Raw genomic sequence first — 25150 nt, forward strand, 5'->3', positions numbered from 1 at the left:
AGTGCTGGACAAAATAACCTTCCCTCCAACTCACCAGCAACTATTTTTTTTTAATATGCTAATTCCCTTGTCTCCTCACTGCCTTAGGCCAGAGTACCCAAGATGTTTATAGTATTCATCTGAGGATTCTGAGAGAAAACTCAGGCTTAGCTAGAAAAGAGTAGACCTCTGGTGCACCAATGATAAAGGCAATAAGGGTGCACGGTTTATTTTATTCATAATATATGCTGGTCAGCAAATATTCAGTTCTAATAGTTATAACAGGGACAGCACCATGTGCTCATCCCTGGCAAAGAAAAGAGAGAGAAGGTCACGAAAAGAACAAGAAATGCAGTTACACTTGAAGAAGTGGTTAGATATGCAATAAAGGAGCACAAATACTCCAGATTGATACTTCTACCTTTTTCTCGATTTATTATGTTCCCATCTCTATCTGGCCAACCTTCTCTCCACCAACACCAAAGTTACAAACCAACACTTTAATCACCCATTTGCTCCCTTACGGCCTCCTCATGACTTCCGGTTGAGCCATCCCCTGTCCATCTTGAAGGCCCTAGTCCTTCATTCTCCCAGTCTTCCTCCCCATGACATTGTATGCCCAGAAGCTACGTTTTTGACCATTTCTGTTCTCTCCAACAATCTTTCCATTTTTAATTCCAAGAACACGAAATTTTCACCTTCTAGAAATCTTTATAGAGACAAGGTGAAATTCTTTCTTTGCCCAGAGGGTCCGGAAATGACATACCAACTAGTACCACTTCTCTCTCTAAATGCTCCCCAAGGGTGTTTATGGGACACTCTAACCTGGAGCAGAAACGCTGGCCTTTTTAACCTGTCCATTGCTTTACTTTACCTGGCTTTTCTTCTACTCCTTCAGCGAGCTTGCTCTTGGGAGGAGTTTCCCGGGTAGAATTCACAGCTCGACGAATCGGCATGGTGTTATCTTCTACCTTCTGAGAAAAGAAATGGCCATAATCACACATGCAAAAACAATTATCTTTCCTCTCTTTCTCAAGGGGGGCTAACTAGGTGTCAGAAGATGTAGGAGAATTCTTCAAGTCGACTCCAGGATCTGATGCAAATTACTTTTTAACAAGTTTTTTTGAAATGAAAATATGGTTCTTAAGAAGTACTTTTCAAAATGTTTTATTTTAGCTAGAATTTCAAATGGAAATAATTATACTTGATTTGAAATAAATTTAGAAGCTTGGAGGTTTTCTCAGGAGTTTGAGGGGTAAGGGAAGATGAAAAGAACTTTGTATCTACTTGATTTTTTTAGATTCATAACCCAGACTCCCCAAAGTAGAGGAAGGAACAGGTACCAAGAAGGACCCAGCAGGGCCTGGAAGTCAGGGACTGATCCAAGAGTGAGCTTCAAGAATGTGTCAGCCCCTACCTCACCTAACTTGTCCGCGTGGATCAGCTGAGCTCCTACTATAAGTGGGAGTGCCTTAGGATGGACGAGTTCACCTTGAGACGTATCAGTCGCCATTTAAAATAATTTCTAGGCCCGAGTACAGGTTACACTCTGAAGCCTCTGCTGTTAACCACAAGGATTTTTCCTAATGGTTTCAGTGTGAAGCATCAACCTAAAGCACAGAAAAGACCTGGTGTGAAGATTACAGAAACAAAACTAAACTAAAACGTCTAAATTTAATATACATCCAAAGGGGAAAAAAATTCACTATAAAACTTATAGTTAAATGACAGATGACTTGGTCAGTTATCATTCAGAAAGATAAAAATTACTATCAAAATACAGACTGTGTAAAGCAGCGACTAAGACAAACACACAGGCCACAGCAGCTGTTGCACCTTCCACATGAACAAAGGCAGCAAGGACCAGAAAGCTCATGAAGAACCTAACCCCGTCCTTTCTCCTACCATCAGGAGCTTAGAATAGACTAAAAAGACCCAGAAAAGTTTCATCTATGTTTACTCAAAGATCATTTTACTAAAGAGAGAAATGTTAATGTTCTCAAAGGGGTCAGGAAACTTAACTGCAAACTTAACTCCATCTCCATCAGAGAAGTTATACAAGGACAAAAATACTGCTGAAGAACATGACAGTCTAAAAGCCTCCAGACTCAGAAAAGCAAATTCAGACCATCACCTAGGAGATTAAGCATGCTTCTAAGACCTTGTCATTATTTTTAATGTTAAGCAAAATTAATACAAAAGAACAAAATTAAATATTGAAAAATAAAATCTATGTAAGATCACTCAAATTTACCTAATCGCTTAATACCCTCTGCTCCCATCTCATCTGAGAATCAAGGACACTTTATAATAAAAATTTCTCTAAAAGAAAATGATCAGTTAGGTGTTTAGATCTTTGTGCTAATGAACATTAATGAAGAACTGGGCAAGAGGAGACTAGTCATTCAACTTCTGCTTTAAGCTCTAAACTTGTCTAGGAATTTAAGAGCTTTCAATTTGTCAGGTAATAGTTATTAACTGTTACAAAGACTACTTAAAATGCTCACATAGAAATTTATGTCAAAAACTATAAAACACAGAAATAAAAACAGTTGTTTTTTGGGGGCATTGTGACAACCTAGATGAGTGGGATGGGGTGGGAGGTGGCAGGGAGGCTCAAGAAGGAGGGAACATATGCATACCTATGGCTGATCCATGTTGATGTACGGCAGAAACCAACACAATATTGCAATTATCCTTTAATTAAAAATAAATAAATTTAATAAAAAATAATTATACTTGCAAAAAAATTCTTGTTTTCTAATCTGTGGGCCTAAGGACACTACCTAAGGTTTGTGAAAGCTAAAAGTCTACCTTGGAAAAATGTCAATACATAAAACTTGCTTACTTATCCAACTAGCACTTACAGTAATATACGTTCCTTGATTAAAAAAACACAAATCTGATGATACTTTTACATTTAAATACCATTCAGAAGCACAATTTCATGATCAGGTTATTCTTGGTAAAGTGATACTGCTAATTCATCTTTCTTAACCCATGATAATATTAGCTAGGCTGAAAAATGATACTGTGAAATTAACAAAACCTTCAGTAGTCTCTTTCCATAGAGCATCTTTTAAAAGAATATATATTCTCCCTGTAAATAAAACACTAAAAAAATGTCAAAACCTTTCCAGTCAACTCTATATTTACTAATTGCTCAAAATTAAAACAAGTTTTAGAAAGGGAGTGGGGGTGCAAATAAGTTATTCTCAATGCTAAAATGATAAAACTGACTAAAACCGGGGCAACAAGTACATGGTCCATAGACACCTGACATCACTGACCCAAGAACATCAGTTTAAATCAGGTCAGGTAAGCAGTATGCCCAAGTTGGAATAACTGAAAAATAAGTTGGTTTGCCAAGCTTCCTGAATGCATCCACCAAAATAACATACCCTGACACTCTCCTGCTTATACCTCCCCATCACTCTATTCTGGACTCCAGACACACAGACCTTTTGGTCCTCAGTGTTCTACACATGCTGTGTTCTCATACTGCAACATTCTTTCCCTAAATACTTCACTCAGGTTCAGCCCAGTGTCACCCCCTCAGAAAGCCCTCCCATCCTTTTCCTTCTTCAGGTTTCTTCACAGCATTTAACACCACTTGTAACTCAATGTATGTCTATTTGCTTGTTTATTATGTGTCTCTCCCAGCAGAATGTAAGTACTACAAGGGCTAGAACTAATTCATCACTGCATTCCCAGTACCTAGAAGCATGCCCAACATATAGTGGGTGCAGCATAAATACTGGGGGGAGGGCTTCCCTGCTGGTCCAGTGGTTAAGAATCTGCCCTGCAATGCAAGGGACACTGGTTCGATCCCTGGTCCTGGAAGATCCCACATGCTGCAGGGCAACTAAGCCACGACTACTGAGCCCACGTGCCTAGAACCAGTGCTCCACAACAAGAGAAGTCACCACAATGAGAAAGCCTGCACCCAGCAACAAAAATCCTGTGCAGCCAAAAATAAAATAAAAAAAAAATACTGAGGGGCAAATGTTGAATGAACAAGAACACCTGGCAGTACTTATTTCTATGTTCAGCACGTGTGAAAAACACTTAAAAGATAAAAATTTAAAACTTATCATAAACATTAAGAAATGTATGCCTCAGCTCTGAATTTCCTTAATAAAGGTCATGTAACTTAAGGCTCTCTTTATAATAGGTTGGTTAATGACTTATTTCCTCAGTTCATGGTTCATCACAGAGCTGACAAAATTACCTGGATGGTTAACTTACAACTGCCTTAACAAGTACCCATTAATCTAACTGTTGATGCTGCTACTTCTGAATGATCAGACTTTTAGACTGCCACACTTGTTCCCTGACAGAGATCTTATCTGGCTGGTTCACTGCCCTATATTTCCTGCCCAGGAAGCATAATAGGCTCTAAATAGGTGCTCTACAAATATTTGTTAAAAGGAAAGAATAAACGAAACTTGCGTTAAGTTTTTCATCTGGGTTCTTATATGTGACAAATCAATCTCAGTTTACCTGTGGTTTGTCTGGACTTCCTGTGGTCATGAATCTGTTTTTGTTTTTTAAGTTTAATGTCAGATGAACAATACAAAGATTTGCTTTTGTCAAGGGAAGCGCTAAGCTGTTTAAATACAGGCAGTAAAGAAAAGGTTGTAAAAGTAGAAAGTCCATAATTTCAGAGTTTTAATTTACTTTCTCTACCTTAAGAGCAAGCACTAGAAAAATAAGGAGTTCAACATGTATTTCAGTTTTCCGGTAAGTTTGAAAACATGCACTTTAAGGAAAGTGCTATTATTTCGTATTTTACCATAAAATGTCTGCAATACCTTACATATTATGTCATGAGCCTTGCACTGATTACCCTAAATTGTTTCCAATCTAAAGTCTTTCACTATATTCATACTTATGGAGTAATGTCACAAAAAGTATACCTATAATTTGCTAGAAACTTTTTTTTCCACTTTCATATTTCAAATAAATCAGTATTACTTAATTAGTATCTATCTCGCACACAGATACTCTGGACACTATGGGTACCTCCTCCTAAGATAAGCACAATCTAACTGGCTGAAGAGTGAGCGTTTTTCATCTATACACGTAGAGTTCAAGACGCTTCCTCCAACTTCTCGCCCTCAATCTTCCAATTTGACAAGGCCAAAAATACCCTTTAAAAATGTCACTTCTATTCTGAAACACGCTGCACTAAATTTCTAAAGAGTAATGAAATTTTAAAACTTCCTAACAGCTTCACGCCTATACCGGATTAAACAAATCTTCCAAAGTCAAACTAGCCATGTCTAACTTCACTCTTGACAGTGAAGCCCCAGGGGAATTCCCACCAGCACTTCGAACCAGACTGTCACTTTTCAACCTAACGTAAGATCAGGAAGCATAACCGCAGAAAGAAAAGGTACACATGGAAAGAGGAGTCAAGTTCACCTTGGCCGTCCTCTGTGCGGGGGGACGGTCCCTCAAAGAGGCGTTTCGATCATAGTGTTAGTCGCTCAGTCGTGGCCGACTCTCCGAGACCCCATGGACTGCAGCCCGTCAGGCTCCACTGTCCATGAGATTTTCCAGACAAGGATACTGGAGTGGGTTGCCATTTCCTTCTCCAGGCGATCTTCCCGTCCCAGGGATCAAACCCGGGTCTCCTGCATTGCAGGCTGATTCTTTACCAACTGAGCTACAAGGGAAGCCCTGTTTCGATCCTAGATCAGCGGTCAATTCGTAAAAAAAAGACAAAAAAACCCCCACACCAACCCTCTGATCTAGGGCTCTCGCTTCACCCCTTCTGCCTCCAGCTCTTTACAAACGCCCCTACTCACAGGCTTGACTTTATTAACTAAATCGACCTCGTCTAAGGAGCAGTGAGTCACAAGCTCCACGAAAGCCAAGGGAAGGGGGGGAAACGAAAGCTGAGGCCCGGGTGGCGGTGGCGGTGGCAGCGGCAGCAGTAGCAGCAGCAGCAGCGGCTTTTCAGGGGCGCGAACAGCTGACTCCGCGCCGGGCCCGAAAACCCGGGCGGAAAGACCAGCAGAGACAAAGGCGGGGAGCGCCGAGCACAAGGCGGGGGTGGGGGAAGAAAGAGAAGAGAGCGGAGCCGGGATGAAAGCTGTGAGGCAAAGGGCGGCGGGCTCAGCGCGAGCTCCAGCTCCGGAAGGCCGACGCCGCGACCAGGGCAGCGCACGCCCGCCCGCGCGCGCGCCACGCAGGAGGCGGCGGACCGCGAGCACCAGCCCCCCGCGCACTCACCGCTGGGAGCTCCGTAATGGCGGCAGCGGCGGCGAGGGCGGGGACCCCGGGGGGGTGGGGGGGGGGCGGGTCCGCCACAGCCAGTCACCGCCGCCGGCATCTTTCGAACCGGCTCCGAAAACCTCTGAGGGAGTGGGTGAAGGGGAGGGCGGAGTGGGGGGTGGGGCGGGGAGAGGGCCGCCGCGCGCCTCAGGAGCATGCGCGAGCCCTTAGCCAATCAGAGCCGGGCAGGAGGACGCCGGCGCAGGCGCGCTGCGAGGCAAGGCCCTCGAACAGGAAAGCGCTCCCTCACCTCCCCCCGGTCCAAACAAAACAAGGGCGGGAGCGCGCGCGCGCGCGCCAGAGGGCCCCAGAGGCGGCTTCCACCTGAAGGGCAAGGGGCTCGGTTCGCAGCGAGGGTAGGGGAAGAGGTGGCGGAGCGGCCGGGGAAGGCAGACCCCCCCCCCAAAAAAAAAAAGGCGCCACCTCCGGGGACGCGAGCGCCCCGCCCCCTCCTCTCAGGGAGCGGCGTCGGCGCCCCGGGCGAGCGGTCTCTGCCGCCCGCCTTCGGGGTCCAGCGGGCCCGCGCCCGCTGCCCGCCCGCCCATTCCATCCCGCGTTACCTCTGCGCTCCCCACTTCCTGGCGCCCGCGTACTGCGAGGCTTCTCGGCTCCGCTCCCGCTGCCGCTCACCGCCTCCGCCACCGCTGTCCTCCAGGCCCAGCCGCCGAGCTCTGCCGCCCCGCCCCCCTGCTCGCGGCCCCGCGCGCGCACTCGCGCGCGCCCATCCCTCGCGCCGGCCCCGCCCCCCCGCGCGTCCTTCGCGCCGGCCCCGCCCCCGCTCCGACCCCCGCGCGCCGTTGGCCGCGCCCCCCACAGCCCGTGGGCGCGGAGGGAGCGCGCGAGACTCGCCTCCCCCCGGTCGGGCACGCGGGGGCGCGAGAAGGAGGGCGGGGCCGGCGCGAGGGACGCCGGGGCGGAGCTGAATGTCAGCGCGTCTTCCGCCGGCGCCTCTCGGGTGGCTCCCGTCGTCTGGGCTGGCGCTGTTTCGGTGTCCTCGGGTTCCATCTCTGAGTTTCCACTTCGGCGCCCCGTCTGCCTTTGGAGGGGGTTGGCCTTTCCCGCTCCCGAGTTGAGCACAAGAACGACCCTCTTCTTTGAAGACGACGAAATGATTAGAAACCCAGAGAGCGGAGAGTGTGCAGTTACCTCACGTTCGTTCCTTTGAAGTCTCACAGGACGCAGAATGCCTCAGGAAAAGAACTGTAGAAGTTGCTTTTCTAGTCAATGAAGCGGTCTCCTAATCCACATAAGCAGGGAGTGTCCTCTAGAAGGAACTCGGGATTGGAAAGGGAATTCCCTTAGAATTTTTAGGTTAGTACCAGCGTGCTTAGGCTATGTACGTTACTGCTGAAAAACGTTAGAACTTTTTCAAAGTCGGTTTGGGGAAAATTCGATGTATCTAAAGTAGTAGGTGTTTTGTCGGGGGTAGAGGGGGTTTGGTTACTGAATATACTCTTAGAGAAATAGTAAACACTGCAATAGCCTTGAGGCTCATAGCAGTGTGACATGCAGTCGAATGCGTGTACCTGTCCTTCTGAAGATTTACTATGAAACCATCTTAAGCACTTTATAACCCAGTCCTCAGGCTCTGGTGTTGCCATGAGCACTTTTAACTGTCTCACCAGCTTTCCCAGGCACAGCCACCCACTCCATCCGTTCCAAAGTCAGCTATATAAAAATGTCACCACAACCACAAATTCCTTACAAGGTGAGTGTTACCATTAATGTCCCAATGGCATCACTAGTGCCCTGGCATCCTGGTGTCCCATTAAACATGTTCACAAGGAGTTGGGGTCATCTCATCACCGTTTCTATCTTCTGTCTCCTTTTAAAAAGACTTCCATTTTTATGTATTTATTTGCTTAAAACATCCTACCTTTCTTTTTCCCGAAAATGTCTTTACCCCCATCTCAGACAAGGAGCTGACACAGATAAGAGCAAACTAGATTCCACCTTCACACAGATTTTTTTGCTTAAAACACACACAACTTACTCTGTTCTTTAGAACACATACACTCGAGGGGGGAAACCCTGAAACACAATTCTTCATGTGCACACAGAGGTACTTGCACACACGCCACCCCTCCCCCCACCCCAGCTAGGCACTACCATTTCCTTAAACCTGAAGGTGTTTTTTCACTTACAAAAAAGGACTTGAAGTTTTTATTGGATATGTATATTGCTTGAGGCATTTTACCTCTGCTAAATGTAACGTCTGGTCAGTTTTGATTTCTATGCTTAGCCACATTGGAGTTAAGACTCCATGGGGATATGGTTTTATAGTTTATCACACTTGGTTTTCTTTGAGCTATACTAGTAAAAACATGATTCAGTTGTGTTTCTTGAGAAACAGAGTTACATGATGGTTTTTGTACCCTTTACTTAAGCTGTTAGGCTGTCTGACATTCTGCACTGGAGGGAACATAGACCTGCAAGTTGAAGAGCAGCTCTGTCCTCATGGAGGGAGTGTGTGGAGGTTATGATCAGAGCGTCAGTAAGACCCTCTTGCAAAAAGAGACCTGTCAGACTGAAATCAAAATCTCTGAAGTTGGCACCATTCATTCCTTTTAAGCTTCACTCTCTTCTAAAGTACTTTTAAAGTGCTAATACCAAGGAGAGCTGACATATAGGCCTCAAACTGATAATTGAGAATTCATTGTTTTAATCTCTGAACTTGAAAATACAAAGCTTTCCATTGCATAGTCAGGGATCAGAAGTATAAGAACTCTGAGTGTCTGCATAGAGGAGGAGCGCCTAGGAGAAAGAAAAGGAGTAAATGTGCTGTTGTCTGTGATGACTTCACACTTCTGCCCAGGGCCATCAAGGTTAGAGGAATGACTCAGGAGTCCCAGAATCGTGAGGAAATGTAGGATTTTGTGAACTAGAAAAGCCCCAAAATGCAATTGCAGCATCTCTAGTTTTAAAAAAAAAAATCCATTTTTTTCAGATGCCAAGTCCTTGTTGAAACTTTAGCAAGTTTTGCAGACTTCATGGCCTGTTGTCAACGCAATAGTTTTTCTTTTTTGGGGGGCTATTCTTCACTAAGTGATACTTAAGTCTGTTAGGGTAAAAGGTCATGTTTTGTATAGAAAAACAAAATAATGTGACTGGAGATTTAGGCATAAGGATAGAAGAAGATGAAACAATTTCAGATTCCAGGAGTATTCCAGACCAGAGCTACAACACTGCCTCATGAGGTTGAGCATGAAAGATACATCCACCTATTTTACTCCCATTCTACTGTGTGTTAACGCAGACGTTTGAAGACTAATTCTTGATTGTCTGGTGGGGAGAGATGTTTCTGTTCCTAGCAAGTCTATCTTTGTTTTCCCCACAAATCAAGGCCAATTCTGTAATTTCACACAGAAGTAACCAAAAGCCTGGCTGGAGATTGGTTCCTTAAGAAGGTATGGTTCTAGTAGAACTGGGGGTCACTTGACTTTTCTGGTTTCCAGCCAGGAAGACTGGAAATGACTCTCAAATTTGGTTGCAGCTTGAAGAGGGATGGCAAGAGAACAATTTATACTATTAGAACAAAAAAACAAAACAAAACCGGAGGCTGACGAAGACATTTAATATCACTTCACCACTGCCACCCTGTTAATGGTTTTACTCTTTTATTATTTATTTCCTGAGGCCAAGACCCTGGTTTAGAGATAAGTAACAACCCCGCATCCTCCTCTGCCAGTGTTGCACTTTCTTCTACTCACTGGTGACAATAATTTTAACTCCATTCATCCTAGCAGTCATCAAACTGAAACACTTCTAAACTTTGAAAAATTCTGAGTCTAAAATATGTCTGATCCCAATTGTTTTGGATATATCAGAATATACAAACCAAATAAACTTTACAAAATAACACTTACCCTCATAAGTTCTCCCCCCATATATATGTGTGTGTGTATATATATAATGTATGTATTTACAGTGCTGGATGAAATCCATTAATTTTGCCATTCACAGTTTGAGAGCCTCTGTTCCAGATGTCATTAGCCCTCTGGTGTTTGATTGGAGTCAATGTTTCTAGCTTCTTGAAGAGATCTGAAAAGTGTTAATGCCAAGAGTTTACTGTCATTTTGAGGAGGGTAAGTTTTAAAAGCTGTCCTTTTAAGTTTGAAGTGGCTGATATATTGGATGAAGTTACAATTCAGTCTTCAAAGTAACAAAAACACTTGGGAATGTTATTACAGGTGTCTAATGCTGAAGCTGAAACTCCAATACTTTGGCCACCTCATGCGAAGAGTTGACTTACTGGAAAAGACCCTGATGCTGGGAGGGATTGGGGGCCGGAGGAGAAGGGGACGACAGAGGATCAGGTGGCTGGATTGCATCACCGACTTGATGGACACGAGTTTGAGTAAACTCCGGGAGTTGGTGATGGACATTGAGGCCTGGCGTGCTGCGATTCATGGGGTCGCAGAGTCGGACACGACTGAGTGACTGAACTGAACTGAACTGAATCAAGGTCCCTAAGGCACTTAGTCCTGCATCTCTTAGGGAAAGAAACAGGATTTGCTTTCAAGCCTGGCTCATGTCAGTTTCTGGGAATTGTATGTGTTGAACCATGTTTCCCCCCTTTTAAACACCAGAAGCAAGACAACCACATTTTAGACATTATAAAGACACTCTTGATTTGCCAAACTTAACTAAAAATCAATATATATCCAGTGTCGACTGTGTAACATGAAGCAAATTTGCCAACAGTACCATTTTCTCCCTCTGAACCTACTTTGTGACTCTAAGGGCAAATCATACTTGCAGGAAGATGTCTGAAGGGAACCAGGCCTGTGATGGTGGCAGGAGATTAAGTGACAATCAGATCAGTGACAGCAAGGGTGGGGGACTATCATGGTTTACCTGCTGCGAGGAGGTTGGGTTAGTGTGAGGCAGGACCTTCAGTTTTTAAAGTAAAGTCCCAGCAGAATGAGCTGGTCACCGTAACACATCTTTCCTTCATGGTTATGGGGAAATTTGAGAGAGTTTCTTTAAAGAGAAAGATAGCCCCTCCAATAAAACCCAGTAATTTAAAACATGAATCAAAATTTGACTGGAGACAAAAGACATTTTTAAAGAATCATTAAATTGGACCCATTTGTTAAAAAACAAAACTGAAGTCCCAAAAAAATGGTGATGGAAAGGATCTTTCCCTGTTATAAAACAAAGTGAAACTGCACAGTGGTGAGAAAATGAAGTTTTTTCAAAAAGGGAAAATACCGTAAAACACTGGCTTTGAATATTCCTGAAATACTTGCAGCAAGGTTGTCAAAGTTTCAACCCGAAGTTTGGAAAAAGCAAGATTCAAGATTGAGACTCAGATTGTTAGTTCAACTTTTAAAATTTAAATTTTGATTTATCAGTGATGTCTTTGTTCTTCCCAACAGAGAAAACATTTTGACCAAAAAGGCATAAACTTCAAATGTTCAAAGTTGACATTTTTATGTCTCTGCTTTACACTCTACTTGAATGAGTCTATGATACTTTAAAAAATCCTGAAATTTAGTCTAACCAGCTAGTATAGCTGTCTCTTTATCCAAAGTAGTTAGCATCTCCTACATTAGGAACAAGGGCAGAGCTGTATATGACATAATACGCATTTTCCCCAGAATATGTATTTTTAAGTACTTGGTATTTTTAGTAGTTTGTTATGGTTTTATAGCAAAAACTAGTTATTTTTTCTTTCTGTCATAGGTAGGGCAATGTGTAACTTGCAAAGGATACCATTAATTTATGCCCCCCAAAGATGTTTCTCCTTTTTTTTAATGCCTTTCTTACTGAATCCTAGGAAAAGTGAAAAGTAAAAGCTGCTAAATCTCCTATCTGTTATCTGTCAGAGGAGAAGCCTGAGATTTCAGGGCATCCTAGGGAAAACAAAACAATAAAAAAAAATTTTTTTTAATGACACAAAGAACAGTAAAGAAACATGGATGGGCAAACCATGATCTACAGTTAATGAATGTAGTACAATTTTGTATGTGGCTATGACTAGGGTTGTAGAATGTGATAGAGAACTTTGGACACAGGGAGGACAGGCCCTAGGTGCTCCAGGCGGAATGCTGGGGGCTTTATCTCTCCTTTAATTAATCCTCAAAACAACCTTATAAGGTGGATGTGTTTACAGATGAGGAAACTTGAGGTTTAAACAACCCAGGCAGGGTTGCATTAAAGACTCTATATTTTTCCAATTCCAATACTCCAACAAATATCCACTATACCATTTTCCCTAGTGTAGAATAAAGACTTCTGGTGGTGAGAGAATATTTATTTGGGAAATCACTGCCTTCCAAAAAAACCAGTTTGTGAGTCTCAGCACTGACACTTGCTAGGAGCAAAACTTCTGTGGCATTTAGATTCTTACTGTTGAAAGCAAGCAGTACCAACTTATATATGTACCAGAGGGCTGGTGCAGACTGAATTAGATGACATCAAGTCATGCGGATGTAGAAAGGGCTTAGTATTTTTGTATTACAGACGAGAAAACAAAGCCTAAATGTTTTTATGACATTGTGCAGGAGATCAAGACCATCCCCAAGAGAAAGAAATGCAAAAAGGCAAAATTGTTGTCTGAGGAGGTCTTACAAATAGCTGAGAAAAGAAGAGAAGCTAAAGGCCAAGGAGAAAAGGAAAGATATACCTATGTGAATGCAGAGTTCCAAAGAACAGCAAGGAGAGATAACAAAGCCTTCCTCAGTGATCAATGCAAAGAAATAGAGGAAAACAACAGAATGGGAAAGACTAGAGATCTCTTCAAGAAAATCACAGATACCAAGGGAACTTCTCATGCAAAGATGGGCACAATAAAGGACATAAAAGATATGGACCTAACAGAAGCAGAAGATATTAAGAAGAGGTGGCAAGAATACACAGAACTATACAAAAAAGATCTATATAACCCAGATAATCATGGTGTGATCACTTAGAGCCAGACATCCTGGAATGTGAAGTCAAGTGGGCCTTAGGAAGCATCACTATGGACAAAGCTAGTGGAGGTGATGGAATTCCAGTTGAGCTATTTCAAATCCTAAAAGATGATGCTGTGAAAGTGCTGCACTCAATATGCCAGCAAATTTGGAAAACTCAGCAGTGGCCACAGGATTGGAAAAGGTCTGTTTTCATTCCAATCCCAAAGAAAGGCAATGCCAAAGAATGCTCAAACTACTGCACAATTGCACTCATCTCACACACTAGCAAAGTAATGCTCAAAATTCTCCAGGCCAGGCTTCAACAGTACGTGAACCGTGAACTTCCAGATGTTCAAGCTGCATTTAGAAATGGCAGAGGAACCAGAGATCAAATTGCCAACATCCGCTGGGTCATCGAAAAAGCAAGAGTTCCAGAAAAACATCTACTTCTGCTTTATTGACTACGCCAAAGCCTTTGACTGCGTGGATCACAACAAACTGTGGTAAATTCTTAAAAGAGATGGGATTACCAGATCACCTTATCTGCCTCCTGAGAAATCTGTACGCAGGTCAAGAAGCAACAGTTAGAACTGGACATGGAACAACAGACTGGTTCCAAATCAGGAAAGGAGTACGTCATGGCTGTATGCTGTCACCCTGCTTATTTAACTTATATGCAGAGTACATCATGAGAAACATTGGGCTGAATGAAGCACAAGCTGGAATCAAGATTGCCGGGAGAAATATCAATAACCTCAGATATGCAGATGACACCACCCTTATGGCAGAAAGCAAAGAGGAATAAAAGAGCCTCTTGATGAAAGTGCAAGAGGAGAGTGAAAGAGTTGGCTTAAAACTCAACATTCAGAAAACTAAGATCATGGCATCCAGTCCCATCACTTCTTGGCAAGTAGACAGGAGAACAATGGAAACAGTGACAGACTTTATTTTGGGGGCACTCCAAAATCACTGTAGATGGTGACTGCTGCCATGAAATTAAAAGACGCTTGCTCCTTGGAAAAAAAGCTATGACCAACCTAGACAGCATATTAAAAAGCAGAGACATTACTTTGCAAACAAAGGTCCATCTAGTCAAAGCTATGGTTTTTCCAGTAGCCATGTATGGATGTGAGAGTTGAACTATAAAGAAAGCTGAGTGCGAGTGCCGAAGAATAGATGCTTTTGAACTGTGGTGTTGGAGAAGACTCTTGAGAGTCCCTTGGACTGCAAGGAGATCCAACCAGTCCATCCTAAAGGAAATAAGTCCTAAAATATTCATTGGAAGGACCGATGCTGAAGTTGAAACGCCAATACTTTGGCCACCTGATGCAAAGAACTGACTCATTGGAAAAGACCCTGATGCTGGGCAAGATTGAGGGCAGGAGGAGAAGGGGACGTCAGAGGATGAGATGGTTGGGTGGCATCATTGATTCAATGGACATGAGTTTGAGCAAGCTCCAGGAGTTGCTGATGGACAGGGAAGCCTGGTGTGCTACAGTCCATGGGGTCACAAAGAGTTGGACACGACTGAGCGACTGAACTGAACTGAAATGTTTTACAAACAGCACTTATTTTTAGTTAGCTTTTGGTGAAGAGCTTTATAAACTGGCAGGGATACAAAGTGTTCCTTAGGCAGTAGTTCTCAAACTTCAGTGTGCCTGAGAGCTTGTTAAAAGTTTCCTGGGCTCCTTCCATTCCTTCAGATTCTGATTTAGTAGGTTAGGGTCTGTGTATGGGCATTTCTGATGTGCTCACAGGTGATACTGATTCTGCTGGTCTAAGGTCCACACTTTCAATGACCTTAATCTTAGATATGGGCTTCCCTGGTGGCTCAGCAGTAAAGAATCTGCCTGCAATGCAGGAGACCTGGGTTTGATCCCTGGGTCAGGAAGATCCTCTGGAGGAGGCCATGGCCCCCACTCTAAGTACTCTTGCCTGTAAAATCTAATGGACAGAGGAGCCTGGTTAGCTACAGTCCATAGGGTCGCACAGAGTCGGACACGACTGAAGTGACTAAACAATGGCAGCAGCAGCAATCTTAGATATAAACTTAAACTGCAAAATAAAATAAAATAAACTTAAACTGCTTTCCAAAGAGCCAGAAGCTATTCCAATTCACTGTGTTGCTAAGTTTTGGGGCTGGGGATCATCTAATGATGAGAAAGTACTGCCATTCCCAAGTGAGAACTTATTTAAAAAAAAAAAAAAAAAAAAAGCACATGCACACATCAATGAAGGTAGGTCTCTAGCAAATGCTACTGAATTGAGAGTATAAGGCAATTTTCAAAAAGTACTTTTCATCCTTTAGTCCAGAAAAGGTTTGTCTGGATTAATTTGTCATAGGACATGTTCAAATTCTACTTTTGCATGTGAGAATGAACTCTCACCATACCTGGCACTCTTGCTTCATTTTTCAAATATACCCTGCATCTCCTTTGCACCCATGATTCTGTCTACTTGAACCCATCCCATAAATGTTTAATTCTTTAGACTTCTCAGTTTAAAATTCTCTTCCTAAAGGAAGCATACCCTAATCCCCTGGTTTATACAGGGAGCCCATTACCTGCTTTCATAGCTCTGTATTTTCAAAACATGTGCCATTTGTAATGCCACACTTGTGTGTCCAGCCAACACCTTGCAGTTGAAAAATATGTTTTAAATACTTGAAAATATAAGTTGTTCTCTAAACAATTTGGTAAATCAGGTTATTTTCACCATTCCACAGTGGTCTCATATTAGAATCACCTAGGCAACTTGAAAACAAAATGACGCCAAGGTTCATCTCCAGAAATTCGGAAACAACTGCCCTGGGGTTGAGTCCCAAGATTTGCGCTTTTGAAAACCCCCAGGTGAATCTACCGTGCAGCTGAGCCGCAGTACTCGCCGTTCTAGGAAGCAGTTAGATAGGAGTGCTGTTGGAGCTTTGCCAAAGATGGTTTCCTAGGACAGGTCAGAAGACATATTATCAATAAGAGGTAAATATTTCAGAAGAGTCAGAAAGGAAATCACTGCCAGAACAAGTTCAACTGCTGGACAGTCATTTGTTTAGACAATTTCAGAAAATCTTGATAGTCTTATTGTTGTTCAGTCATGTCCAACCCCATGGACTGCAGCACACTAGGCTTCCCTGTTCTTCACCAGCTCCCGGAGCTTGCTCAAACTCATGTCCATTGAAGTCAGTGATGCCATCCAACCATCTCAATCTTCTGTCATCCGCTTCTCCCCTTGCCCTCAATCTTTCCCAGCATCAGGGTCTTTCCCATTGAGTTGGCTGTTCACATCAGGTGGCCAAAGTCCTGGAGCTTCAGTGTGAGCATCAGTCCTTGCAGTGAATATTCAGGGTTGATCTCCTGGTTTGATCTTGCAGTCCAAGGGACTCAAGAGTCCTCTCTGGCATCACAGTTCGAAAGCACCAATTATTCGGTGCTCAGCCTTTTTTATGGTCCAACTCTCACATGCGTACATGACTCTTACTTCTTCAAAAAGTTTAATAATATCATATTTAACCAAGACTTAATGCATTGTTAAGCTTGGGAAACAGTACTGAAAGTGATTCTGGATGTGCTTATATGGTTGGCACGAGTAAACCCCTTTTTTTTTTTTTTTGGTTGCGCTGTGTCTTCGTTGCTGCTCAAAGGCTTTTTGGCGAGAGGGGGCTACCCTTCATTGCAGTGCATGGGTTTCTCATTGCAGTGGCTTCTTGTTGCAGAGCACAGGCTCCAGGCAGAGGGCTTCAGTAATTGTGGCACACAGGCTTTAGTTGCTCCATGGCATATGCAATCTTCCCAGACCAGGGATCGAACCCATGTCCCCTGCATCACCAGGCAGGTTCTTATCCTCTGTACCACACCAGGGAAGTCTGAGAGTAAACTCTTTTTAGAGAGGACAGTGGGGGCCCATACAAGTGAGACTGGACAAATCACCAGTGAACAGTAGTATTAGTATTAGAACACAAATATCCCAATGCCAGTCAAGATCTCTTTTCTACCATGGCTTACAACTTCTTCCTGTATGACCTCTTGCTACCCACCCAGGTAACATTTCCTTTTTCTTTTTTCTTTGCCCAGTTGGCTCCTCGGATGGCCTGATTTACTTAACCCTTTCAAGTTCACTGGATACATCTAAGACCTTACATTTACCTCCAAGCACTGCTTCAGCTGCATCTCATCAGGTTTCAATATGCAGCACTTGCACTGTCAGTTAACTTCTGGTTACTTCATCTCCATTATTATTAATTAACTGAGTTAGTCATCTAGGCAACATTTTAACACTGTACTGTATGGTACACTTTAATAGATTGTCTGAATATTGCTAGCTAGGGGAAAGTTAAAACAAATCATCATCATAGGGAAAGAGAGGGAGTATTTTCACTCCTTTCTTCCTGTTATGGACGATGAGCAAAAACATAATTATAGTATGTATAGGATGGCGTCTTTTGAGTACCAGAGTTATCACAGAAAAAATGAAGCAGTATTTTCAAAAAGCCATAGTGTTCCTGTGAAACTAGCTTACCTTCAGTAAAAAGAAAGAAAGAGTTTAAAGTGCCAGCAAAACGAGAAGCAGAGACATACCAGTAGTAATGAGCTCACCCAATGCCCAGTTCTTGGTTTCTAAATAACATTCTCTTAAAACAAACCAAGGCTCCTAGAAGAAATGGCTGATTCTATAGGTAGTGGTTTCTTGTACTGTCACAAAGTAAGTGCTCGCAAATCTACAGATGAAGAAACGTCAAAGAAACACACGGATCAACCTAAAAGTGCTCCCAAGGCCAAAGCTGGAACAACCTATGTGACAAAATAATGTGGTACTGGATTATAACTCAAAATATAAAATAAATATACATGAATCTGAATTGATAGTGACTAGCTTCCAAACAGACCAGAGTAAGAAAAGTGGAAAGGAAAAGCTAACTTTGGAGTGGAGACCTGACAACCACCACCATAACCACATAGTTAAGGTGAAACATCACCAATGATGTCATGGGAGCATCACATACCGCCCCCCACCCCTCCGTTATGATATGAGAAGGGCACTTCACTTACAAAGTATTTTTATCCCAAACTCATTACTTTAGTCTAATCATGTGGTGCTGGAGAAGACTCTGGAGAGTCCCTTGGACTGCAAGGAGATCAAACCAGTCAGTCCTGAAGGAAATCAACCCTGAATATTCATTGGAAGGACTGATGCTGAAGCTGAAACTCCAATACTCTGGCCACCTGATGTGAAGAGCTGACTCATTGGAAAAGACGCTGATGCTGGGAAAGATTGAGGGCAGGCAACAGAGAGTGAGATGATTGGATGGCATCACTGACTCACAGACATGAGTATGAAGAAACTCAGGGAGATAGTGATGGACATGCTACAATTCATGGGGTTGCAAAGGGTCAGACAAAAGTTATTGACTGAACAACAACAATCAGGAGAAAAACACCAGACAAACTGAACTGAGGAACATTCTACAAAATACCTAACCAGTGATGTCAAGGTCATGACATACAAGGAAAGATTAAAAAACTATCAGAGGCCAGAGGACACTAAGAATACATGATGACTAAACACAATGCGGTATCCTGGATGGCATCCAGAAGAAAAAGGACAAAAAGGGCAGTGGTGAAAACCAAAGTCTAGAGTTTGGTTCATAGCAATGTACCAATGCTGGCTTCTTAGTTCTGATAAATGTCCACTGGTAATGTAAGTGAAAGTCATTCAGTCATGTCCGACTCTTTGTGAGCAAATGGACTGTACAGTCCATGGAATTCTCCAGGCCAGAATACTGGAGTGAGTAGCTGTTCCCTTCTCTAGGAGATCTTCTCGACCCAGGGATCAAACCCAGGTCTCAAGCATTGCAGGCAGATTCCTTACCTGCTGAGCCACAAGGGAAGCCCCTGGTAATGGAAGACATTAATGGTAACAGGGAATTAGATGAAAGGTACATGGGAATCTACTAGATTTGAAACTCTTCTATAAGCCTAAACTTATTTCAAATAATATATTCATTAAAAAAAAAAAAAAAAAACTTGGCACATGGTTTCTTTGACATGTGACTTCAGGATTTGGTAACACAAAATCATGTCTCTCTGGGCATGGGGTGGGTGGTAATCCTAACACTAACAGGTAATCACTTTCCCTCTGAGGGATACATGTGGTATCTGAAGCCAGTGAGCACATAGTGGATCTCTCCCTAAACTACTGGAGGATGTTGAGACTTATAGGGCTCAAGTGTATTGAATAGGAAAGGTAATCGTCTATAAAACTAATAAATTGGGATAGTGAGTAGAAAAGTGAAAGTGAGGTCACTCAGCCATGTCCGACTCTTGGCAACCCCACCGACTGTCTCCTACCAGGCTCCTCCATCCACGGGATTTTCCAGGCAAGAGTACTGAAGTGGGTTGCACTTCCTTCTCCAGGGGATCTTCCCAGCCCAGGGATCAAACCCGGGTCTCCCGCACTGCAGACACGTTCCTGTCCGAGCCACCAGCGGAGCCTTCGTGAGTGGGAGGGGCTCCATTTCAAGGCGTCTTTTATTCCTTCATGAGAAATTTTACTCTCATGACAAGTAGGCAGCCTCTAGCTGTTCAGGAAATCAATCACTATGTCCAAATGTGCCTTATTGGAGAGGACAGATAAAACCCGAAACACCAGGGTACACTGTAGCAGCCTCTAGTTCATGCAGGAATTCCAACCCTAAGGAAAAATGACTCAAGCAGCAATGAATGAGAGGTCTAAAGACCCCAGTTGCCAGTGCTAGGATGCTGGACATCCCAGGTCAGGTAGCTCAAGTTCACAGAGTGACAAAAAGAAGTCGTGAGGAACTTGTTCTGAATGAGCTGATGGTTGTAAACCTATCGCCAAGTTTTATCTAAAGAAGCGACAGAGAACAAAAAAGGAAAAGACAGAAAAAATCAGGGTCTACATCAGGTCCCTGACGTTGCAAATGCTCGTGAGGTTTGATCACCTGCTAAATGCTGGATTGAAGGTCAAAACAAAAAGCAATGCAATGTAGGATTTTATCCATGTGAAGCCACAGAAACAGAAAGAGTAAGTGGCTCCCAGGCTGAGAAGAGCAGAGAATGAGGAGAGACGACTCACGGATACCTTGTCTGGGTTTTTGGCTTGAGGAAAATGTTCTGAAATCAGATAGTGGTGATGGCTGCACAGTGGTGAATACGGTAAACTTCGGGTGACTTTAAAAAATCATTGACCTTTGGCTGCACTGGGCCTTTGTCCCTGTTTGGGCTTCTAGTTATGTCGGGCGGGGGCTACTCGCCCGTTGCGGTGCGCGGGCTACTCACTGCAGTGGCTTCTGTTGCTGCAGAGGACGGGCTCCAGGCCAAGCGGGCTTTAGGAGTCGCGGCTCCCGAGCCCTAGAGCGCAGGTTCAGCAGTTGTGGCCCACAGGCTTAGCCGCCCCGCAGCATTGGAACCTTCCTGGACCAGGGAATGAACCCATTTCCCCTGCACTGGCAGGCGATTCTTTGTCATTGGACCAACAGGGAAGTCCTGGGTGTATTTTATAGTATGTTAACTATATCTCAATAAGAAAAAAAAAACATAAAAATTAAAAGGAATGCAAAAATGCTCCTCTCTTCAAAACGGGGACTGTAGGAGTGCATAAAGGCCAACAGCATGGAGAAAACTGAAAAACTGGATCCTTCTGTTTTTTTTTTTTTTAAAGAATAAAATTTAAGGGAATTCTCTGGTAGTCTAGTGGTTAGGATTCTGTACTTTCACTACTATGAAAGTTCCTGGTGAGGGAACTGAGATCCTGCAAACTGCATGATGCAGCCAAAAGGAAAAAAGAAAAAAAAGAATAAAACTTAGGTAATGAAAATAGAGAACTACATCCACTAGCCTAAGACTACTTTTTCTAGCTTAGCATCCTTTTGGCTTGAATGGAGTCACTTGAAAGAAAAAAATGTCAAAAAACCCATAATGATAACTTGTTTGAAGAGTGGTTTGAGAACAGATAAAACTATCTTTGGGCTAATAATTGTAAATAACCTACAATGTATTTTGAAATGTTAAGAAAAGACAAAAACCAAATCAAAGATCTGCCAGCATAACAAAGGGCAGACACTTCTTAGTGGGTTAGTATGCTGATGTAACATGTAAAATTCTAGCTTTCATTTTCCATAAAAAATGTGAGTTTCCATGAGAGTAAAGACTGTCTTATTCACTTACATTTCCTGCACTTAGAACACAGTAGATGCTCAGTAAATATTTACTGAATGAAACAAGTTCATGATGCAGCTATGAACTGGCTTGCTGGTTTTCGCAAGAATCTAAAATGAATTTATTTTGAAAACTGGCATCATGTTCTTTTGCTAGAAAGGGAAAACAACTCATTTAAACTTAATGAAACACTGTAAGTTAGCTGGTTTGAATACAGGCATAAAGCGCCTTAATGAGTGAACCAGATCTTAATGGACCTACCTCTTCCCAAAGTGAAAGAGCTGCAGGAATGTCAGCGCTGCCCATGTCATCTATTACCTTAAACCAAACATCACCAAACCTTGCTTTCAAGTAAGAAAACTGTAGAGAAAGTAAGAGTCGTGAAGGTGTTTCTGCATTTTAGCTGGTACAAGTGTGGATCAATTATCCCACTTTGTTCATATTTTGCCATTGGTAACCTTGCTAATCCCATCTAACATTCTGTATATAAAGCAACAAGTTACCCAAAAGTTACTTTGGAGTCTCCTCATCACAGTTCATGTTACAGATGAGACTGCAGACACTTATTTCTGTTATTGTACTATAGATGTTTATATAGCTGAAGCTTTTTTCAACCCTTGAATTATTTTCCCCCTGATATTCTTCTCTTTCCTCCAATCCTTACACTTGTCCACATCTGAAATACTGATGAACAGGGTATCACTGCTACCTGAAGTTCCTTCCTGGCTAGACCCCTGCAAACAACAGCCACTGATTTCCAGAAGGCAGTTCCCAGCCCCACACCCCGTGAGTGCTGCCAGCACCTAAAACTACACCACAGTCGGATTTCTGGCTCAGAATCCTCTGCACTTTGATTCTGGCAGCTGTTAAAACTCAAAATAACAGAATCGAGTTGCTTCTTCCAATGGAGGGCTCCCAGGCAGAGCCTGTGGTCAGACCCTGAAACAGCTTTTCAGGCTCCGTCTCTTATGACAGCGGCTGTCATCTGCCTGTCACAAGACTTTCAGGACTTGGTTCTTGGAGAACAGCCTTCGGCCACTTCACAGTGGGCTCTGTGGGCTCATGGAGGGGGATCCTGTATTGTGTTCAACTACATTCTGAGAGACAGAACGTTTTACTGCTATGGAAAATTTTGTTCTTGTGCATTACAAGTCTTGCCAAGTCTCTTAACGTGAGCATTTCTTCAGAGATGGAAGCCAGAAGAACTCTTTGGTTATTCAGATACAGAATACAAGGCTGCATATTTGGGAGCAGCCTGGCTTTCTTCATAAATGCATTTTGTAGGATGATGGCCTACAAATAATTGAAATGGAAAGCCACTTGTAGAGACAACAACTCCATCAAAGGACACACACACACACACACCCCAAAGCACAGCACAGCACTCCAGTATCTGTCAGAGAAACAAAGGCCCAAACCACAGTCCACTTTATACTCACCAGAATGGCTTGCATGAATTTGAAGTTGGGGTAAATGTGATTTTCACACGTGGTATTGGTTTGGTTTTAAACCGCATGCTCACTTATTTTAAGAAGCGTAATTTAACTTTGGTTTCTTTAAAAGACATCTTTGGGTTTCTTAAGCATTGGAGGCAGTGGTGGTTTTAAAAATCACTGGTACTGGTCGTTTCAAACGGAAGTAGTTTCCCTAATCCCAATACATGCAGTGGGACACTCAGGGATTTTATAACAGTGCTGCTGGCTTTGTTCCTGCCAAGGATGTATTTTTGCTTGGTGTTGGAAAGAAGCATCCCTTGGACTTCAGAGAAGCTCCCCCACCCAAGCATGAGTGCCCTCCTTTGCCCACAAAGCAGCCTGCCTTCTCCAACTGCAGACACACAGACACACACTCTCGCCCGCCCACCCCTCAGAAGCGATCTGGATCAGACAACCCGGAGTGAGACAGCACCTCCCAGAGAGGGGCGCACGTGCAGCAGCTGTCAAAAGGAGAAGCCACTTGACTTTCTTTTAAACTTGCAATGTTTGCCTTTATTTTGTTCTTTATATTTTGAAAGTGAAAAGAAATAGTACTGAGTCAATTTCTTTCTGTGTTTTTTTTTTTTAAATATTTGTTCTATGTATTTACAAGCCTTAAAGTTGCTCTAAAGATTTCAAAAGTATTAAGAGTACTTTTCCCAGGGTAGCACTTTTTTTTTTTTTAAACAATTCTTGGAGTTCTCTGGTCCACAGCATTTCTTTCTGTTCCAAGGTTATGTATGTTTTGATTACTATTGTGATTTTTTTATTTTCTGAAGCAAGCTGAGAGGCAGGCAGAAAGATCTGATGCCAAAAAAAAAAAAATCTTTCTTACCTTGTTCACCCCAAACCTTCTCAAATCTGGACTAAATACTATGCTTTAAAACAAACGTGAGGTGCATCTGAAGGGGAGGGAAATTTATTTCTCTGCTTTTCTATTATACAAGTTGTTTACAGAAACTGCAAATTAAAAAATTACACTGGCATTTGCAGTCCTTAAAATAAATTAAAAGTTCTCAACTTTTTTTTTGTTTTTTTTTTTTGCTAAACAGATGTGTTTTTTTTTTAAAAGTATGAGTCCTCGTTTAAAAAGAAAAGATTAGAACAGAAAATATTTTCTATAAATAATACATGTATTTTGGTTTTAGTGCTCCCGCCCTCAGGTTTGAAGGTTACTTTTTTCCAGTACCTTTTTCCTCCATGATCACCTTTGTTTCTCTTTCCCCTCTCCCACTCGTGCACACGTGGGGGTTTCTGCGAGAATTGGCCTTGCTGCACTGTGATTGGCGAAGACGTGAAACTTTTTAAAAAAATACTTAAATTGTTTCTTTTCTTTCTTTTGTATATTTGAAGTTTTAGTTATCCTCAGACTCCTCTTCTGCCTCCCGCAGCCAGGTAAAGAAGGCGGTGACAGATTTCAGGGCCACGCCCTTCCCATTCTGCTCTGCGGGGTCCTTGCTGCTCTCCCACTTGTAGAAGGCATCCTCAGAGATGACCTCCTCGTCATACAGGCAATCAAAAAACATCCGTAGCAAATCTGCAAGGAGGTGAAAGGAAACCATCGGTTTGGGGGCACTGCAGCTGTGAGGAGGCCACACTCCCATCCAGGGAAGGGATGGAATTCACCGGCAGGACGCCCCGTCGGGGTCACTTCATCACACTCCCTCCTGACAGCCTAAGAGCAAAGTCATTTGTCTAAAGAATGAGAAAAAATTTAGGCAGTCGGAACTAGTTCTTATTCCGATTATTTTATTCAGTTTGAACTGTTTTCTGATATTACTGAGCTGTTTGATGTTACATAGTTTTCAACCTGAACACTTAAAAATACAAGAATAATTTTTTAAAGTTTCTTTTTGATACATTTTCTTTGAGATTTTACGATAAAACCATCTAATTTTTATAAATTTTGGGAGGAAAAGGCAGAATGTACTTTCTCTCCTCTAATGTTGTTTTCAAAATGAAGAGAGTAATAATTCATATGAAGAACATGGGTAAAAACTATCTCATCTGGATTTTATCCAATGAAATGATAGCATTATTTTCAGTGCCCAGATGATCTGGGCAATTTTAGTCTTCTGTTTTACTCTCATCATGGAAACTCAGCTTATATTATTGTTTCAAAAAGGACAGATTTATAGATAGAATATCTCTTCAGTTACACTTTGAGGACTGTTCCAATCCCTCCCTTTATTTCCCAAAGGGATTTAGCACTACTAGCCAAGAAGAAAAACTCTGCAGAAGCCACAACCTAAGGAAATGCCAAAGAATTACTTCAGTGCTATCTCTGAAATAGCCATATACTTACTGTCTACTTTCAGAAGTTTCAACTGAATTTTCAAGATTT

At 42.6% G+C, this 25150-nt stretch overlaps 3 protein-coding genes across 44 annotated transcripts in view; 1 reads left to right on the plus strand and 2 right to left on the minus strand.

Moving 5' to 3' along the window:
• The window catches only part of HP1BP3 (heterochromatin protein 1 binding protein 3), a 37033-nt gene extending 30075 nt beyond the window's left edge, over positions 1–6958 (minus strand). For 2 of the 11 annotated variants that reach the window (XM_043444983.1, XM_043444992.1), the window contains exons 1-3: positions 6822–6958; positions 1397–1589; positions 854–953 (exon numbers count right to left, since the gene is read on the minus strand). In XM_043444983.1, the coding sequence (XP_043300918.1) occupies positions 854–953; positions 1397–1492 (196 nt within the window). In that variant the 5' untranslated portion in view covers positions 1493–1589; positions 6822–6958. Of the gene's footprint in view, positions 1–853; positions 954–1396; positions 1593–2621; positions 2677–6219; positions 6285–6821 lie in introns of those variants that run through there. The other 9 variants (XM_043444990.1, XM_043444989.1, XM_043444984.1 and 6 more) reach the window with 9 other exon arrangements.
• LOC122426741 (formin-like protein 3) lies at positions 6417–10512 on the plus strand. Its single transcript, XM_043445868.1, has 4 exons — positions 6417–6478; positions 6592–7572; positions 10225–10346; positions 10452–10512. The coding sequence occupies exons 1-2, from the start codon at positions 6417–6419 to the stop codon at positions 7424–7426; spliced, it is 897 nt and encodes a 298-aa protein (XP_043301803.1). The 3' UTR covers positions 7427–7572; positions 10225–10346; positions 10452–10512.
• Positions 10513–23703: 13191 nt separating this feature from the next.
• The window catches only part of EIF4G3 (eukaryotic translation initiation factor 4 gamma 3), a 343267-nt gene continuing 341820 nt past the window's right edge, over positions 23704–25150 (minus strand). For all 32 annotated transcript variants that reach the window (XM_043444851.1, XM_043444852.1, XM_043444850.1 and 29 more), the window contains one exon: positions 23704–24343. In XM_043444851.1, coding sequence (XP_043300786.1) covers positions 24162–24343 — 182 coding nt within the window. In that variant the 3' untranslated portion in view covers positions 23704–24161. The remainder of the gene's footprint in view (positions 24344–25150) is intronic.

The sequence above is a fragment of the Cervus canadensis genome, chromosome 24 (assembly GCF_019320065.1).
Source record: "Cervus canadensis isolate Bull #8, Minnesota chromosome 24, ASM1932006v1, whole genome shotgun sequence".
NCBI classification, from domain to species: Eukaryota; Metazoa; Chordata; class Mammalia; order Artiodactyla; family Cervidae; genus Cervus; species Cervus canadensis.

Bases quoted from the DNA above. Each gene is read 5' to 3' on its own strand.
- LOC122426741 (XM_043445868.1), top strand. From the start codon at position 6,417: ATGCGCGAGCCCTTAGCCAATCAGAGCCGGGCAGGAGGACGCCGGCGC. The intron at 6,479-6,591 runs GCAAGGCCCTCG...TTCCACCTGAAG, and splicing joins CGGCGCAGGCGCGCTGCGAG to GGCAAGGGGCTCGGTTCGCA.